The sequence below is a fragment of the Saimiri boliviensis genome, chromosome 16, assembly GCF_048565385.1.
Source record: "Saimiri boliviensis isolate mSaiBol1 chromosome 16, mSaiBol1.pri, whole genome shotgun sequence".
NCBI lineage: Eukaryota > Metazoa > Chordata > Mammalia > Primates > Cebidae > Saimiri > Saimiri boliviensis.
This window is the reverse complement of record NC_133464.1, coordinates 32,699,062-32,718,292: the sequence shown is the minus strand read 5'-3', so window position 1 is coordinate 32,718,292 and position 19,231 is coordinate 32,699,062. Positions and strand designations below refer to the sequence as shown.

The 19,231-nt window shown below is 35.1% G+C and overlaps 1 protein-coding gene across 1 annotated transcript in view; it reads left to right on the top strand.

Annotated features, from left to right (window-relative positions):
* Positions 1-19,231, top strand: part of NDFIP2 (Nedd4 family interacting protein 2) — a 76,541-nt gene that overhangs the window by 46,541 nt on the left and 10,769 nt on the right. The window contains exons 3-5 of the mRNA XM_003931019.3: positions 7,071-7,204; positions 12,918-13,011; positions 16,782-16,906. Of these exons, the coding sequence (XP_003931068.1) occupies positions 7,071-7,204; positions 12,918-13,011; positions 16,782-16,906 (353 nt within the window). The remainder of the gene's footprint in view (positions 1-7,070; positions 7,205-12,917; positions 13,012-16,781; positions 16,907-19,231) is intronic.

Genomic DNA, 19,231 nt, shown 5'->3' with positions numbered 1-19,231 from the left:
AGATCAGTGGTGACTTTTGCTGTAATGGATTCTTTGGAGTGTTACAAATAGAAACCTGGCATATAATGGGTTAAAAAGAGCACAGATAGGAAGCAAAGACAGCAAGTGATTTTAATAACTACAAATGGAAGCATCACACATACTCAAAGTAGGGGAATCATTAAATACATTTTGAAATGATAGTAAGTTTAAATATTGCAGTCATTAAAATTATGTTTTTTTGAAGACTTTACTAATATCACCTACCTTGAAATAGCAAATTTAAAACGTAGAATATAAAATGACATACATGAGGTGATCCCCATTATTTAAGAAATAGATGAACATTGCCATGTAAAGGAAATTCCAAGATATGTTAAAAATAATCACTTAGTCTGGATGGTATAATTGGGTTGTTCTCACTTTGTTTAAAGATGTATGCCCATGCTGCATAACAACATTTTGACTGGTGATAGACTGTATATACAATGGTGCTGAAAATTTCTGTCATCTAGAAACATGGTAGCTGTTGTAAAGTTGCATTACACATGTGTTTGTGGCAGTGTTGGTGTAAACAAACCCACTACACTGTCAGTTGTGTACAATTCTAGCACATACAATTATGTACAGTATATACTACTTGATAATGGTAATGACTGTATTACTGATTTCTATATTTATTATACTATTATTATTTTAGAGTATATTTCTTCTACTTATAAAAAGCAAGTTAACTGTAAAACAGCCTCAGGCAGATCTTTCAGGAAGTATTCCAGAAGGCATTTGTTATCACAGGAGATGACAGCTCCATGTGTGTTATTGCCCCTGAAGACCTTCCAGTGGGACAAATGTAGAGGTGGAAGATAATGATGTTGATGTTCCTGATCCGGTGTAGGCCTAAGCTAATGTGTGTGTTTGAGTTGCAATTTTTAACAAAAAAGCTAGCCAAGCATGGTGGCACGTGCCTATAATCCCAGTGCTTTGGGAGGCTGAGGTGGGAGAATCACAGCCTAGGAGTTTGAGACCAGCCTGGGCAACTTGGTGAAACCCCTGGTCAACAAAAAATACAAAAATTAGTTAGGTGTGGCAGTGCACACCTGTAGTCCCAGCTACTTGGGAGGCTGAGGTAAGAGAACTGATTGAGCCTGGGAAGTGAGCTGTGATTGTGACAGTGCACTCCAGCATGGGTGACTGAGTGAGACCTTGTCTCAAAAAAAAAAAAAAAAAAAAAAGTTTATAAAGTTAAAAAAAATTAAAAAATAGAAAAAAGATTGTGGAATAAGGATTTAAAAATTGTTTTTGTAGACTGTACAGTGTATTTGTGTTGTAAGTGTTCTTATAAAGCAGTCACAAAGTTAAATTTAAAAGTTTATAAAGTAAAAATAAAAAGGTACAGAAAGCTGAGATTTATTATTGAAGTCAGAAAAATATTTTAAAATAAATCTAGGATAGCCTCGGTGTACAGTATTTATAAGGTCTCTGGTAGTGTATGGTAATGTCCAGGCCTTCAGGTTCATTCATTACTCACTGACTCACACAGAGCAACTTACAGTCTTATAGGCTCCATTCATTGTAGGTACCCTATCCAGGTGTGCCATTTTTTAAATATTTTATATCATATTTTTACTGTACTCTTTCTATGTTTAGATATATGTATATAATACAGATACATAACATTGTGTTGTGGTTTCCTAGATTGTTCAGTATAGTAACATGCTGTACAAGTTTGTAGTCTGGGGGCAATAGGCTATATAACATATAGCCTAGTTACGTAGTAGGCTCTACACTCTAGGTTTGTGTCGGGGACCGGTCCGGGACGGCACATCCGCCAGGGGTCTCTCGACCTGCAAGAGGGTCCCAATACCTGGAAGAGAGAGTGCACTTGAAGAAATAAGAGAGACAGAGAAAGCGAGGTGTCTGGAGGGCTGGATAGGCCATGCTTAAACAGCGAATTTTATTTTTCAAAGGCCAGGAATAAATACACTTTCTTTGCTCTGGTTTACATCATTGCAAGAGGAAATGCAAATCTATACGTTACATGGCCTATACAATAGATAAGTCAGATACACAATCAGTGGTTGTAAAAAGTAACAGAATTTCCTGTGATCACAAAGCTTGTTTACATCCAGACATTATTCCTCATGGCTGCAGGTATTTCTGGTTTGATCTTGTTTTAGAACTGAGATGTGAAAAGGTTTTCTGGTTTTGCTCATCAAAATATCTTTTAACTGGATTCTCCTTTGTCTGCTTCTGACTCAACTTATCGCAACTCCCCCATTCAGGAGTCTCTGAGTCAGGGATCAAAGCCATCCCGTATGGTGGCATTTGCTTTGCAGATATCCCCACAGTTAAACTATTATCTAGGGTACAAGGCAGTCAGGCAAGTAAAGAAAAGTTTAAAGCTTATTCTTAAAGAGTCATAAAAAGTTAAAAGCAGAAACTGGTTGCTGGTAGGGAGTCACTCGGTCTAGCAGCACCGCATAGTTTTAGGCCCAAACAATATCCTGGTTGATATTAGAAACTGATCATCCATCTTTCAGTTCCTTTTCCTGATAGCTCGACTGCCTCCAGTAGGAAACTGTTTGGGATCAAACTCACCGTATAGTGAGACCCACGCCTTTTGGGGGTCTCACACGGGAATGTTCCCCACAGGTTTGTGTAGTATACTCTCTGATATTCCACAAAGACTCAATTGCTTAACACATGTCTTAGAACGTATCCCTGTCAGTAAGTGATGCATGAATGTATTTTAAACGTGGGCTGTGCTAGATTTTGCAGAGATTGTAGTCTCCATTAGATCACTTTTTGGCTAATTTTTATAGATCTGAGCAATGTAAATAATTATACGTCACATTTGTATAATGCTTCACAGTTTACAGAGTCCTCTTGAATACTCTTCTATTTTATCCCATAATAGCAAGTAACAGCCTTGCTGTATCAGTTTTATGGATGAGAAAGTACAGCTTCATAGTGCTTAAATGATTTGCTTGAGGTCACACAACTTCTAAGAGGAGGATTTGGACCTGGAGCTTGCAAGACTTTAAAACTTCTGGTTGAGAACCACTCTCGTGAAAGGGTAGAAGAAAAATAAGTAAAATTTAGAAGTCAAAAAGCTGTAGCAATTCAGTTTTCCTACTCAACTTTCATTTATTAGTAGGAGGGATTTTTTTTTTTCTATCTTGAATATTAAAACCTTTCAAAAATTTACATTCTTGCTATTATAGAAGATTACATCTCCTTGGATAATGTGTGCCATTCTTCCAGTTTTTAAAATTTACAATTTTAATGTCACTGCCTTAAAATTTGTGTTTCTACTTAGATTTTGCTTCTACTTTATTTTCAGAACTAAGGAAATCTGTTTACTTGACCATTTGTATTTTTACATCCTGGTAATCTTTTCTAAGAATTTGACTCTTGTCTCTTGTGTTTGATAACATTCAATATGATACTGCTAGTACTAATTCCATGTGATTAGATGAAAAACGACCTAACTTTGGGTCTTTAGCTCTTATTGATAGCATTAAAAATTGTTTTAAAACTTATATGCATGAAAATACAGGAGTATTGCTAGAGTAAAATGTGTTTTTAGGTTGGAAATGCAAGAAATTCTGATAGAGAAAATTGTGAACAAATAAAAAATACAGGCATACTTTGGAAATATTGTTGGTTCATTTTCACACTACTGTAGTAAAGCGAATATCTCGGTAAAGAGAGTCACACGATTTTTTTGGTTTCCCAGTGCATATAAAAGTTATGTTTACACTGAACTCTTAAGGGTGCAGTAGCATTATGTTTAAAAAATGTACATATCTTAATTTAAAACTTTATTGCTAAAAGATGCTAATAGTCATCAGAGCTTAAGTGAGTTGTAATCTTTTTCTTGGTGGAAGATCTTGCATCAACGTTGATGATGGCTGCTGACAGATCAGGGTGGTGGTTGCTGAATGTTGGGGTGGCTATGGCAATTTTTTTTCTTTTTTTCTTTTTTTTAGAAACAGGATCCAGTGGCACTCTCATAGCTCACTGTAATCTTGGACTCCTGGGCTCAAGCAAAATTCTGAGTAGCTGGCACTACAGGGACAGCTTTTTTTTTTTTTTTAATTTAATGGCTTTAAAAATGGAATCTTCCCATGTTGCCCAGGCTGCTCTCAAACTCCTGGCCTTAAGTGATACTTTTGCCTAAGCTTTCCGAGTAGCTGAGATTACAGGTGCAAGCTACTGTGCCCAGCTCCAGCTGTGGCCATTTGTTAAAATAAGACAGCAATGAAGTTTGCTACACCACTTGACTCCTTGTTTTACGAAAGAATTATCTGTAGCATGCAGTGCTGTTTATGGCATTTTACCCACACTAGGGCTTCTTCCAAAACTGGAGTCAGTTTTCTCAAACCCTGCCACTGCTTTATCAGTTAAACTTATGTAATCTAATCCTTTTTTTGTCATTTCAACAGTGTTCACAGCATCTTCACCAGGATTATCTCCCATCTCAAGAAATCACTTTCGTAGCTCATCCATAAGCAACTTTTCATGCATTCAGGTTTTACCATGAGGTTGCAGAAATTCAGTCACATTTTCAGGCCCCAATTCTGATTCTACTTCTTGTTTTTCCACTGAAGTCTTGAACCCCTCAGTCATCTGTGAGGGCTGAAATCAACTTCTTCCAAATCCCATTAATGCTGATATTTTGACTTTCTCTCATGATGCTGAGTGTTTTTCATGGCATCTAGAATAGTGAATCCTTTTCAGAAGGTTTTCAGTTTACTTTGCCCAGATCCATCAGAGAAATCACTATCTATGGCAGCAATAGCCTTATGAAATATATCTCTAAAATCATAAGACTTGAAAGTCAGAATGACCCCTTGATCCATGGGCCACAGAATGGATGTTGTGTTAGTTGGCATGAAAACAACATTAATCTTCTTGTATGTCTTTCGGAGGTCTTGAGTGACCAGGTGCATTGTCAGTGAGCAGTAATATTTTGACATCTTTTTCTTTTTTTTCTGAGCTTTCAACAGTGGTCTTAAAATATTCAGTAAACCATGCTGTAAACAGATGTGCTGTCATCAGGCTTTGTTGTTCCATTTACAGAGCACAGAGTAGACTTGGCATAATTCTTAAGTGCTCTATGATCCTCAGAATGGTAAAAGAGCATTGGCTTCAACTTAAAGTTCCCAGCTGAATTACTCCTTGCAAGAGAGTCAGCCTGCCCTTTGAAGCTTTGAAACCAGGAATTGACTCTTCTCTAGCTCTGAAAGTCCTAGAAGGCATCTTCCAGTTGAAAGCTGTGTCATCTACATTGAAAATATGTTGTTTAATGTAGCCACCTTTGTCAATGATCTTCGCTAGATCTTCTGCATAATTTGCTGCAGCTTCTGTGTCAGCACTTGCTGCTTCATATTGCACTTTTATGAAGATGGCTTCTTTGATTAAACCACATAAACAAACCAACCTCTCCCAGCTTCCAACTTTTCTTCTGTACCTTCCTGTCTTCTCTCAGTCTTCATAGAATTGAAGAGAGTCAGCACCTTGCTCTGGACCAGGCTTTGGCATATGGGAATGTTGTGGCTGGTTTGATCTTCTAACTGGAACTAGAACTTCCTCCATATCAGCAAAAAAGTAGTTTCCTTTTCTTATTACTTGTGTGTTCACTGCAGTAGCACTTTTATTTTTCTTCAGCAACTTTTCCTTTGCATTCATAACTTGGCTGTTTGGGGTGAGAGGTCTGGCTTTTGGTGTATCTTGGCTTTTGATATGCCATCCTTGCTAGGCTTGTTTCTAAGGTTTTGAATTAGAGTGAGAGACGTGTGACAAAACATACACAACATTTATGTTCTATGGGCATGGTTTGTGGTGCCCCAAAACAACTACAATAGTGACATCAATGATCACTGACCACAGATCACCATAAAAGACATCATAATAGTACTGGAAACATTTGAAATATTGCTAGAAGTACCAAAATATGACAGACACACAGAGTAAGCACATGCTCTTGGAAAAATGGTGCTGATATACTTGCTCAATGCAGAATTGCCGCAAACCTTCAGTTTGTAAGAAAAACAGTATTTGCAAAATGCATGAAAGCAAAGTATATAAAACTAGATAGATGAAACTACTGTAGTTATAATGGAGGAAGATACAAAAGTGATGTCAAACAACATGATGCATGCTACTTTTAGAATCTACCTTTTTTTTTTTCCATGTCAGTGACTCTAGCATAAGTCTAATGAGCTGATTGACCTGTAGCATTTTACTTTACTACTTATGTTGTAATAAGTGATGTGGTTTTATTTTTAAAATAAGCAGTCTGTATCTTCTATTGTAATGTATTTTTGGAGATTATATTTCAAAAATTTGGGAGTGAAATACTTCATAAAAGAAAATCTAAAGAACTAAATGGATAAAGGAAAAATGGAAAGAGAAAGGGACAAGAGTGAAAAAAGGTGAAACTTCTATCTTTTAGCAAAGGAAAATACTGAGTTTGCTTAAGAGATTGCCAAAATCAACCTGTGTAAAACAATTACCCCTTATATGTTATCAGAGCAAAGTATTTACGGTCAGGAGCTCCCTATATCTGCCACTTAATGTTTAGTATTGTGTAAGTCACTTAACTTTTCTGAACCTCAGAGATTCTAAGATCAGTGTATATAGAAGTGGTATATGAAATGGTTGTACTTTGTAAATGTTTGTTATTGTTATGATTCTTGACTTTTTCTTTTTGCTTTTTTGGCTGTGAGATAGTGGGCAAGTAAACTAAGTTCTTTGTGCATACTGCTAAGAACATACAGGATGCTCATGTATTGTGAGATTCTTACTTCTCTTGTCTGGCTCTCCTTTTCAGAATCTCATTCTGGAGGTTCTTGTTTAGTGTGTTAGCCTTTAAATGGTATTTATCCATTCTTTCTCTTTATAATAAATTTGGACTAAACTAAGATGTATGATTATAATATTTATATATTTTATAGCTTATAACATAGTACTATATAATAGCAATAGTAGTCATGTATTAGTGGTATTGTAAATGATTAAGTTATGGCTATGGCTACAAAATTAAATAGTGTTTGCTGGTTATTCTTTTTGAATTCTTTCTACAGATACAGAAGTTTATGGAGAGTTTTATCCTGTGCCACCTCCCTATAGTGTTGCTACCTCTCTTCCTACATACGATGAAGCTGAGAAGGCTAAAGCTGCTGCAATGGCAGCTGCAGCAGCAGAAACATCTCAAAGAGTAAGAAAATTTCATCATTTCTTTTGATAAAATTATTTTTGTTAATTGATATGTACATCTAGTAATGCTAAAAATAGCTCTGTGTATAAGTATGTATGTAGACTTTTTTCCGAACATCATGGGTTTGAACTTCACAGGTCTATTTGTATGCAGATTATTTTAAATTAATATATTGGAAAAGTATTTTGGAGATCTGCAGCAATTTGAAAAAAACTTGCAACGAATTGTGTAGTATAGAAGTATCGAAAAAATTAAGAAAAGGCATGTCATGAATGTATAAAATATATGTAGATACTAGTTTATGTGTTATTGACTGTTTATGTTATCAGTAAGGCTTCTAGTTAACAGTAGGCTGTGAGTAGTTAAGTTTTGGAGAAGGCAGCGTTATACTCAAGTTTTCTACTGCATGGGGGGTGGGTCGGTATCCCTAACCCTTGTGTTGTTGAAAGGTATTTGTTCTACTGTTGCCATTTTTGTTGTGGTGGTGTCATTTTTGTTGAAATTGGCATTTTCCTAGTTAAATTCACCTTCTCCATCTCTTGACTTCCTCTTTTCTGTTGCTCTTCTTCACTTATCACTTCCTAAGTTTTGATTTCAGACACCTCATGTGCTAGCGTTCACCTCCCACCCTAACTCACTCACTCTGGTTACCACCACTTGGACAGTTCTTCTCTTTGCCTGGACCTCAAGTTCATTGACGTCTTTGCTGTCCATGTACTTATTTCTCTTTTTCTTACATAGTTTGAATTCCATGGTCTATCATTTTAATTGTGAATCATCTTTTTTTTCTATTCATGTTTTCTATATTAGCATAGTCAGTTTAGTGAACTCAAGGTAGCTGAAAAACACAGAAATGTTACAAGGCCTTCAAATTATTTTTGTCAGCCGCTTTTTTAAGTAACATATTCTACTCTAGAATTTTGGAATGATGATCAAGCATTCTGTCTTCCCCATCTTCCTTTCTTAGTAATAGAATAAAGGAAGATGAGGAAGACAGAATGCTTGCTCATCATTCCAAAATTCTACAGTAGAATATGTTATTTAAAAAGTAACATATTCTAGATATATGTAAATTATTTTTTGTTCTGGTAAAAGGAGTGGCTGTCTCAGTAATGGAGGATCAGTGAGATACACATCTGCTATTCTGCAGCCAGGTAAGAGGCAGAAATTATTTACATTTTAGTGTGGCTGCAAGGAGGGCTAGAATTTTTTGCATTTTTTTTTTTTCCTGCTTCAGACTTGAGAGATGTCATTTCAGATCCCTGGATTCATCCCATTTTGTTCAGGAAAAAAGATGAAAAAATCAATTTACCCAGGAAAGCTAGAATTAGGTAAGGAGTCAAGGGAGAGAGATGTGCTTCCATGTATGTCATTCTCCTCTAGCTGCTATGAGGTCAGAGCCCAGTGAGCTGCTCCTCTGAGAGATGAGCGTGTGCCCTGGATGTATTTTTTTCATCAGCAACCACACTTTTTATGCCTGCTCCCACTACCCTCCTCTAGCACACACAGGGTTAAACGTCATCATAAATAGCTTTGGACACAGTTATGAAGATAGGTAAAGACAGAAAACTGAATTTGTTTTTTATGCCTTTTTCCTCACAGAGGAGGAAAGTAAGTCTCAACACAGTGGCATAATATAACTGAGTCAATAAGGATTTTTGTTGCTGTGAGGGGAACATCTTAGAGAAGGAAGATAGATCTAAATAGGGATTTTCTGTCTAAATCAGTTCTAGGTTACTTAGAGCACTTATATTTGTAATGCACATTCATATCTCTCAGAGAAGTAGATTCCTCTCTATCTATGAAAGTCCTAATAACTCCTTTTCTCAGGGGTTCTCTGGAGACCTTGACAATGGCAAAGATCCTTAAAGAGTATTATGGACCTTAGATCCTTTACTGCCCTAACTTGCATACAATAGGATAGAATTCTAAAGGCAACGTAGGAAGCATTAAGTCTTGCTATGTGTGCTTTGAAGAAGGTCGATTTTACCCCTTTTGGAGAGAAAAGTCTGAAGTGTTACTGTTCCATTCCCTCATTGTCATCATTTCCAGCACCCTGTTTTAGAAAGTAGTAGCAATTCTCAGCTGGAATTGGAACATGTCTGTAAAGAAAAGTTAATCTGTTTTTATTTGCTTCTGATATCATTGTAACCCCAGCTTATCAGCATTGTGGAAACTTTCATAGTCAGCAAAGTATTAATAGAATTGTATACAAGAGACTAACTTAGGTCTTCTAAAAAATCTTTTAAATTTACCAGTGCTTCCTAACCCAGTGCTTCAGCACCCTCTTTGTGCAAAGTATGAATGTTTGCATATGAGTCTCTATACCTGATTAAGATAAAAAACTGGTCTATGCTTGACAATTGCTAGGAGAGTAGATTTTTAAATGTTCTTGCCACAAAAAAAAAGTATGATATGTGACGTACTGTACATGCTAATTAGCTCAATTTAGCCACTCTACAATGTATACACATTTTAAAACGTTGTTGTACATCATAGATATATGCAGTTTTCGTCAATTACAAACAATTTAAAAATTGAAAAAATACTCTCATCTGATTAGCATTTGAGTACATTCAGTTGTAAACGAGTCTCAGCTGGGTGAGTTGAAAGCTTATTTCCTGTATCAAGTCTCATTGGGACAATATAGATAGTCGAGAGACTTTAAAACTACTGTTTTTTACTATTTCCTATTTCTAATGTGTAGAATTGCCTCTATATGATGGAATGGTTAAGTAGATTTCTGAAAATGACAACTCATTTTTAATATTTCTATGAAAAATGCAAATTCCAAACCATTAATTTTATAAAATGTTTAGAACATGGCTTGTTCGTGAGGTAGGCTCATTTCATAATCTTATAATGGGTAGGGTTCTTTTTTTTGTAACTTATTTTAAATTGTTGCAGTAACTTGTCTTTTGACATTAGAACTAGCACTGGATAAATTGTGAGCAACTCCAGGACAGAGATCTTGCATTTACATTCCCAGTACCTAGTTATTATCAGGCACATTTTTGTTTTTTAGTAAATGACAGTTGATTAAGTTAAGGAATGCTTTCTTTGTATTAGCCAATGTGGGAAAATAGGAAGAAGAAAATTATATAGGTTCTCTATTACAGCTGTTTAAAAATATTTCAATGTCTTTACCAGTTTTAGGATTTACAAATTAATGTTTAATGTAGTTGAGATTATTGCCTAGATACTATTTTTTTAACATCTTATATAAATATTTTCCTGTTATTTAATAGTTGAGTAAATTCCCTGGAATCAATATGCTATTGAAACTTCGTGGCTATTCCACTCTAGTGAACAATTAAGAGTATTTCCAAATGTCTGTGTGTGGTTTTTTTTCCGTTGTTAAAATTATAAAAGTCATCTTTGGGCATATTGCTGTGGCTCACTCCTGTAGTCTCAGCCCTTTGGGAGGCTGAGGCAGGCAGATTGCTTGAGCTCAGGAGTTTGAGACCAGCCTGGGCAACACAGCGAAAACTTATTTCTGCTTAAAAAATAAAATCAGCAGGATGTGGTGGTGCACCCCTGTAGTTCCAGCTACTTGGAAGGCTGAAGTGGGAGGATCACTTGAGCCCAATAGATTGAGGGTGTAGTGATCCCAGATCAAGACTGCAGTGAGCCTTGATTGTGCCACTGCGCTCCAGCCTGGGTGACAGAGTGAGATCTTGTCTTAATTTTTTTTTTTCTCTAAATGATGACTTTTGATAAAATCTCTGTATCAATTTTTTTTTTTTTTTTAATTGAGGCAGAGTCTCACTCTGTTTCTCAGGCTGGAATGCAGTGGTGTTATCTCGACTCAGTTCAAACGGACTTTTGATAAAATCTCTGTACTGATTTTTTTTTTTTTTAAATCGAGGCAGAGTCTCACTCTGTTGCCCAGGCTGGAATGCAGTGGTGCTATCTCGACTCAGTGCAAACGTTGCCCTCCCTAGTTCAAACTGTTCTCCTGCCTCAGCTTCCTGAGTAGCTGGGACTACAGGAGCATGCTACCATGCCTGTTTAATTTTTTTTGTATTTTTAGTAGACATGGGGTTTCACCTTGTTGGCCAGGCTAGTCTCAAACTCCTGACCTCAAGTGATCCGCCCACCTCGGCCTCCCAGTGTGCTGGGATTTACAGGTGTGAGCCACCATGCCTGGAATGGACTGATGTTTTAAAATACACAGTATGAAATATATTTTTGCAATCACAGTGATAGTTTTTTGTTCTTACTCTGCTTTAATGCTTATTTCTTGAACTAATTTGAAATTATATAAAATTTTATAAATATTATAGTCATGGCCAGTTATTAAATTTAGTGTATAAAGTTTACCTATGATGTATGACTGCACAATTTAAGGAATCTTTGTGCCCAAATAATAAACAATATAAAATGGTTTTGAAAGTTTTTAAATTTCAGGATAGCAGTATGCTTAGTGAGACTACCATACATGATTGTATGGAAAGAACATAGTGTCCTGGATTCAAGTACTACTTTGACCCTCCTAATTATGTGATCTTGAGCCTAGCCCTAGCTTCTCAGACTGTCTCTCAAAATTGAGTTATTCACACTCACCTGAGGTGATGTATGGTATTAGTCCATTTTCACACTGCTGTAATGAAATACCCAAGACTGGGTAATTTATAAAGAAAAGAAGTTTAATTAACCCACAGTTCTGCAGGCTGTACAGGAAGCATAGCAGCTTCTGAGGAGGCCTCAGGAAACTTACAATTGTGGCGGAAGGTGAAGGGGAAGCAGGCACATTTTATAGGGCATGGAAGGCACATTTTACAGGAAGAAGAGAGAGATTGGAGGGGTCATGCCATACACTTTTAACCAGATTTCACAAAAAACAGTCACTCACTTATTATTATGAGAACAGGGGAATGATGTTAAACCATTAGAAACCACCCCCATGATCCAATTACCTACCTCCTACCAGGCCCAGCCTCTGACTATTGAGGATTACAGTTGAACATAAGATTTGGATGGGGACACAGATCAAAACATATCATTCTGTCCCTGGCCCATCCCAGATCTCATGTCCTTCTCACATTTCAAAATACAATCATGCCTTCCCAGCAGTCCCCCAGAATCTTAACTCATTCCAGCATTAACTCAAAAGTCAATAATCCAAAGTCGCATCTGAGACAAGGCAAATCCCTTCTACCTATGAGCCTATAAAATAAAAAAACAGTTAATTATTTCTAAGATAAAATGGGGCTGTAGGCATTGGGTAAATATTCTGGTTCCAAAGGAGAGAAATTGGCCAACAAAAGGGGATACAAGCCCCATGGAAGACCGAAACCAAGCATGGCAATCATTAAATCTTAAAGTTTATTTTTGATAATTATTGCAAAATTGCCAGCTATAGAAATGGTACTAGTTTATACTCCAGCAGTGATTGTGAAAGTTCTTATTTCCCAGTCATTACTAATGCAGCACTGTCACATGTATCTTCTTATACCATTTTTGAGTTTGATGTTACTAATCTTTTATCTTTTTTGTTTATCTTTAACGTTACTCTTTTTAATTGTAACCATGAAGTAGTACTTGCTAATAACACTTATTGATAACTTACTCTATACCAGACATTGTACTTATTTCATTTGTCTATATAACAAATTGAGAACATCAGATTTTGTTGAAGTTCCTTTACTTACATTTAAGATGATAAAGTTGTAATTTTTAGTGAGCTATTCCAATGTAACATGTTTTACAGATTCAGGAGGAAGAGTGTCCACCAAGAGATGACTTCAGTGATGCAGACCAGCTCAGAGTGGGGAATGATGGCATTTTCATGCTGGCATTTTTCAGTAAGTAGTCTTCCCAAACTATTTTATTTTTGTTTTTGCATGTATTGGCTGTATGTGTATTAAAGTAGCATGGTGAGGACAAGCAAATATTGTTAGCGTGTGTCTACCTTGCTTAAAATGTAAATGGTTTCTGATATTGGACTAATGGATACTGTGATCATATGTTTAAATATGAATCCTAGAACTTACTAAACTCTTGCTGGATAATTATGCATTGCAGCCATTATGAAGATGCTGACATGTAAAAGTATATATATAAGCATATTTAAGCTATTTCAGAATTTTAAAGAGAAATGCTTGCTATGTTGGTGCCCATTCAGCTCCGTAGGAGCATATAGAATGAAAATACAAATTCTGCTTTTGGGGCAGAGGATTTCCATTTGAGTGTCCTTAAGCTAGAAGAAGGATTGGAAAAAGGGATATTTTGGGCAACCGGAACAGTGTCACTTGAGACAGATGGTTATGAAAGTGTAGTCTTATTTGCGGGAATGGTAAGAAGTTAGAGATCAGAAACTTAAGTGACATTTTCACATCTTGCAGAATTCTTAGTATTTAACTTATAAAGTAAATTGAATCTTGTTGAGGGAAGAATGTGTCATACTCTTCATTATCTCAATTCCTAATACAAGGATTGGCATAGTAAACTCATTAAATAATAAGATGCCCAGTAAACTGTTTAAATTACTAAAGCCAGTGGTAGAAATCCAATATTCATTTAAGTAAGTTTATTACTCTATTATATAGTTAATTTCTGTTCTCAACCTGGTTAAGTGATCAAGCTTTCATTCTTAGATAGAATGCTGATTTAATTCAGTTTACTTCTAAGCTTTATTATGATCATAAAACTGAGAAATAACTTTTTAAAGTGCCACATTCAGCTTTAAAACAGAAAATACTAACTTCATGAGTTGTCACTTTTAAGTCTGGAAGTTCATGTAAACCTCGTCTTCAATTTTGAAATGGTTTCTTGATTCCTTTCTATTTTCATCTGCTGAAGAAAAGAGTGGGAGGGAGATGAGGGAGGAGGGCAGGCAGCTCTTCAGATTTACTAATTACAATATTCAGGTTGTCAACCAGCTAAGTATATGCAATATTTAAATCTTAAATTGATTTTCTAGTTAGATATGTTAGGTATAATAAAAAAGGAATTAAACACTGGTTACAAATGAGTGCTGTTTTGTAATATTAGTCTTGTGAACCTTGGTTTTTATCTTAATTTTGGTTTAACTGGTAATTCTATATATTAATAACATTTGAATAAAAAACTTCCCACAAAGTTTGTTTACAAAAAAAATAGCTTAAACATTAATTGCTTTCATAGTTATTATACCTTTTAAGAAACTTGAATTAGAAAAGAAAGGATGTAAATATATTGTACTATTTTTAGTATAAACACCTGTTTCTTGGGTATAAAAACATGTTATTTGACACCTTTTAATTATCCAACTCAGAACTCTTTATTTCTCCATTTTGTTATTTCAGTTACCACCGGTATCTTCTTTTTATTTTTATTTTTTAGATATGAAGGACTTGCACTGATGTATTATAAATGCATGGTAACTGAGACACACTGGATGACTTTATTAGCCAGTGATAGTATATTAATATGATGTAAATGCATATATTTATATTTAATATAAATTATTTTACTTAATTTTTACTTGTTTCCACAACTCATATATATAATGCTTCCTGTTTTATAAATATTGTACCAATATTATAACAGTAAATTTATATTATTACCTCTATTAACTGATTTTTTTTTTTTTCCTGGTAGGCTATTGGCCTGGAGTTTATTTGCTTGATAAGCATAGATTTGTTTGTCATCACTACCATCTAGTGGCTGTTTTTCATACTGCAAGTTGCTGTATTTTCCATGCATTTTAAATATCTAATAGCTACTGTGGATAAGAAGGTCTAGAAATAGATTTTATTTTTAATGTGGTTTATTTATAACTTAAGCATTTCGAGGTTATATAACTTGCACAAGTAAAATTATAGTGAATATCAATAAGACTGTTTCAATTAAAACCTTTTGGTTGTTTAATTCTTTCCTTTGTTTTCAATGTTTTACTTCACATAACCCTAAAAAAAGTTTACACTTAAATTTGGTAAGTTAATTGCATATTCTTGTTCAGAAAATGTGAAGGAAGAAATGTTTGTAATAATGTTTTTGCTTCTTACATCCTTTGAAAGTGTTACCATAAAATGTCTCAGATACATGCTTTATATGCTTATCTCTGATCTTATTTTTAATAAATTTTCTAAGAGAATGGAACAGAATTTGGTTATTTGCCAAACACTAACAGTGAAAATTTAGTTTACAGATAATTGATAGTCTACGGAAATGACCTTAAACTTTAGTACTTTAACGTGTAATAGGCTCTTATTTGGCTCTGTTAAGAAAACTTTTCTTCTGAGGTTTAGCAATTTTATCATGTGTGAATCTGAACATCAGCATGCCATGGTAATGAGTAATCACCTGCATTATTCCCATTTTAGACTTGAGGGAAACATAAAGAGAAGGTATTTGTAACTTTAAAAGAATTAGAAGAGTGTTTTTGAAATGCAAATTCTGATTTGTAAGAAATTCCCAAACTGTCTTTCAAAGTGTCTGTACTATTTTGCATTCCCACCAGCAATGAATGGGAGTTCCTGTTGCTCTGTGTCCTTGCCAGTATTTGGTGTTGATTTTTTTTTTTTTTTTAATTTTAGACATTCTAATAGTTTGTTGTTGGTATCTTATTGTGGTTCAATTTTTATTAACAATTCATAACATTAAGCATCTTTATTCAGTTCATTCTTCTGAGCACCTACCATATAGTAGTCAAAAAGTTACAGTTTTTAAAGGGGTTATCTGGACACTACACATCTTGGAAAACAAAACAGTGATGACTTAATCTGCCCATGAAAAGCTGTTTTTTACATAGCTTTTAGATGACATTACATAGCATAAGTAAATCCAGAAAAGGAGCATCTAAGAATTGTAAGGAGCATCTAAGAATTGTAACTATACCTGAAGAAACCCATAAAATATTTGTGAAGCATTGAATTTTATTGTTTTGCTTTTTCTTTTCTTTGTTTTTTTGTTTTTTTTTGTTTTTTTTTTTTAAATTGAGCTGGAATTTTGCTCTGTCACCCAGGCTGGAGTGCAGATCGCGGCTCACTGCAACCTCTGCCTCCCAGGATCAAACAATTCTCCTGCCTCAGCCTCCTGAGTAGCTGGGATTATAGGCACTTGACACCACACTCGACTAATTTTTATATTTTTAGTAGAGACAGGGTTTCATGTTGGCCAGATTGGTCTCCAACTCCTGACCTTACCTGATCCACCTGCCTCGGCCTTCCAAAGTGCTGGGATTACTGGCATGAGCCACCTCGGCCAGACTGCTTTACGTTTTTTTTAAAAGCCAGTTTTGTTAGCTGATTGCTTAGGCTGGACTTCTTGGGTGGAACCACACATGAGCTACATTGTGATCTGGTTTTTAGCTAGTTTAAAACTGCAGTTTCAACCATTAATGATAAGCTTCCAGGGATGGATTTCTGTTGGCCAAAGAGACAAGAAACCAAGCTTACTCATTTGTTGATGTACTGTATAGCAAATAACCCATTTGCAAAAAGTAGGCTATAGTCCAAAAAGAAGGCTTAATTGGCAGAGTTAAAAAAAAGGGAGCTGCCGTTTACATTGAGCTGTGAAATATTATTAATATGTCTATGTTAATTTGTTTCCAAATTGTGGTTTGTAAGATAACCGTTTCTGTTGCTTTTAGTGGCGTTTATTTTCAACTGGCTTGGATTTTGTTTATCCTTCTGTATCACCAATACCATAGCTGGACGGTATGGTGCTATCTGCGGATTTGGCCTTTCCTTGATCAAATGGATCCTTATTGTCAGGGTGAGTGTTTTGTTAACATGTATCTCTTTCATCTCTAAAATGAGACGTATGAAATTTTCTATGTGGTTCATAAATGGTCACTTTATTTTCATGAATTCAGTTATTTCAAGGCTTATTCTTAAATCCTATGCTTAATCATTATAGTGATCTCTGTGGTATGAACACTTTATAACTTCATCATATGAGAAGTTATTATAGTGGAAAGAACCTTGAAATCAGAAAAATTTAAGTTTGTATCTCATCTTTTTTTGTATGTCTTTTAACTTTAAGTTACTTAATTGTTCTAAGCATTAGTTTCTTCATAATAGGCTGATGATAGCTGCCTTGCAGGATTTTTATGAGGTATGAAAATAATGTAATTAAAATACCTTACCCAGTTACTGCACAAATATATGTGCTCAGTAAATCATGGCTGCTATTATTGTAATATAGTGCAGGTATGCCTAAAATCAGTTAAAACATAAAAATCTTTCATTTAGTCACATTATCATGAACTTAAATATCTTCTCACTCTCCTTTCTTTTGAAAATATTGAGAGCTCAAAAGTAAAGGCCTATGAAGTGGTTATTAGAGCTCTTTTCCCTTATGCTTCTACTAAGCCTTACTTGTTTTCCTGTTCCCTGAAATTAACCTCTGCCTTCCTATAATTTACAAGATAGTGTGTAGGGAGACAACGATAACTCCTTTTCTTTTCCCCATCTTAACAACTTCTCTAGTCCCAAAATAGTTTTCTGTGAAAATTGCATAGGCATTACTGTTATTAATTTACCTTTGCCTTTTGAAGGCCTCTTTTGACTTCTTTTTATAAATGTTTCTTCCTAGTTTCTTTTTTTCTTTTTTTTTTTTTTTTTGCAATAAGATCTAGAAGAATGATCAAGAGTAGCCTTATTTATTGTTTTAATAAGTCTTCTGAAAAGTTACCTACATATTTTAAATGCTGTTATACAATTAGTAACTTAAAATACATACATTCTACATTTAAACATTCATTTCTAATTGAATGAGCTAAATCCTCCTAAAATTTTTAGTAGAATCATAGATCAAATACATTAGTTTCTCTTAAGTTTTCAGACACTTTGATAATATATTTATATTATTAAGTTGATTTAAAAGTACCTATTATGAAAATGTTAATGCTTATAGATATAATGTGTTTCTTCATTAGTTTAAAACTTATTTTATAGCTTCCCAGGGTTTCAGTAATCTTAGCAGAGCCATAGGTTTTGGTTATTAATCAATTAATTCTTGGTTGGGACCTATGGACTGATTTCTTCTAAGATAATTAAAATTTGAGCCACCATACAAACTATCCCCTGGCAATTTGTTGTTTTAATTTTATTGTAAAAAATGTACAGTGGGTTCCTAACACAAGTATAAATCTATTAAGTGTTACGGAACATAAAAAGATAATGACACAATCCCTTCCATTGCAGAAATTAGTGTTAAGAAACCTCAAGAGTTAGATCTGGATAAGTCCAGTGTTAGTTATGATACTAATAGAATTAGGCACTGTTATTCAAATAAGATTTCTCATCTAAATCACAGAACACAGAAAATGATATGAGGACTATTTTCTCAATTTTCCCAAAGTTAGTAAATTGCTAGTGTCATTCTAGATATATAAAAAAGAAGTTAATACATCCTATGTAACTTATGCCCTTAGAGTATTACAGCTTAATTTTCTCATAGGAACCTCACGTTGAGAAGGGATTAGACTATCTAGTTATCACCTCTAGTTGATGTGGTAAGACGAACTTAAATTCAAAGACTGGAGTTTCTTACAGTTTGTAAGGTGTATACTAGCATCAAGTTTGATCACCAGGACGGTTTAGTTTCCCTTAAAATACTTTTACTGAGTTAGAGTTTATGTCAGGCCTTTAGTGTGTATCAAGAAGTGTTACAAGGATTTTAAAAAATCTTTTGTAGGCTGGGCGCGGTGGCTCAAGCCTGTAATCCCAGCACTTTGGGAGGCCGAGGCGGGTGGATCACGAGGTCAAGAGATCGAGACCATCCTGGTCAACATGATGAAACCCCGCCTCTACTAAAAATACAAAAAATTAGCTGGGCATGGTGGCACGTGCCTGTAATCCGAACTACTCAGGAGGCTGAGGCAGGAGAATTGCCTGAACCCAGGAGGCAGAGGTTGCTGTGAGCTGAGATCGCGCCATTGCACTCCAGCCTGGGCAACAAGAGCGAAACTCCGTCTCAAAACAAAAAACAAAAAACAAAAAAAATCTTTTGTATAAAATAACAATAACTGCCATTCATTTACCCCTTAGTGTGTGCCAGGCATAATTTGTTACAAACCACAAATTTTCATACTTT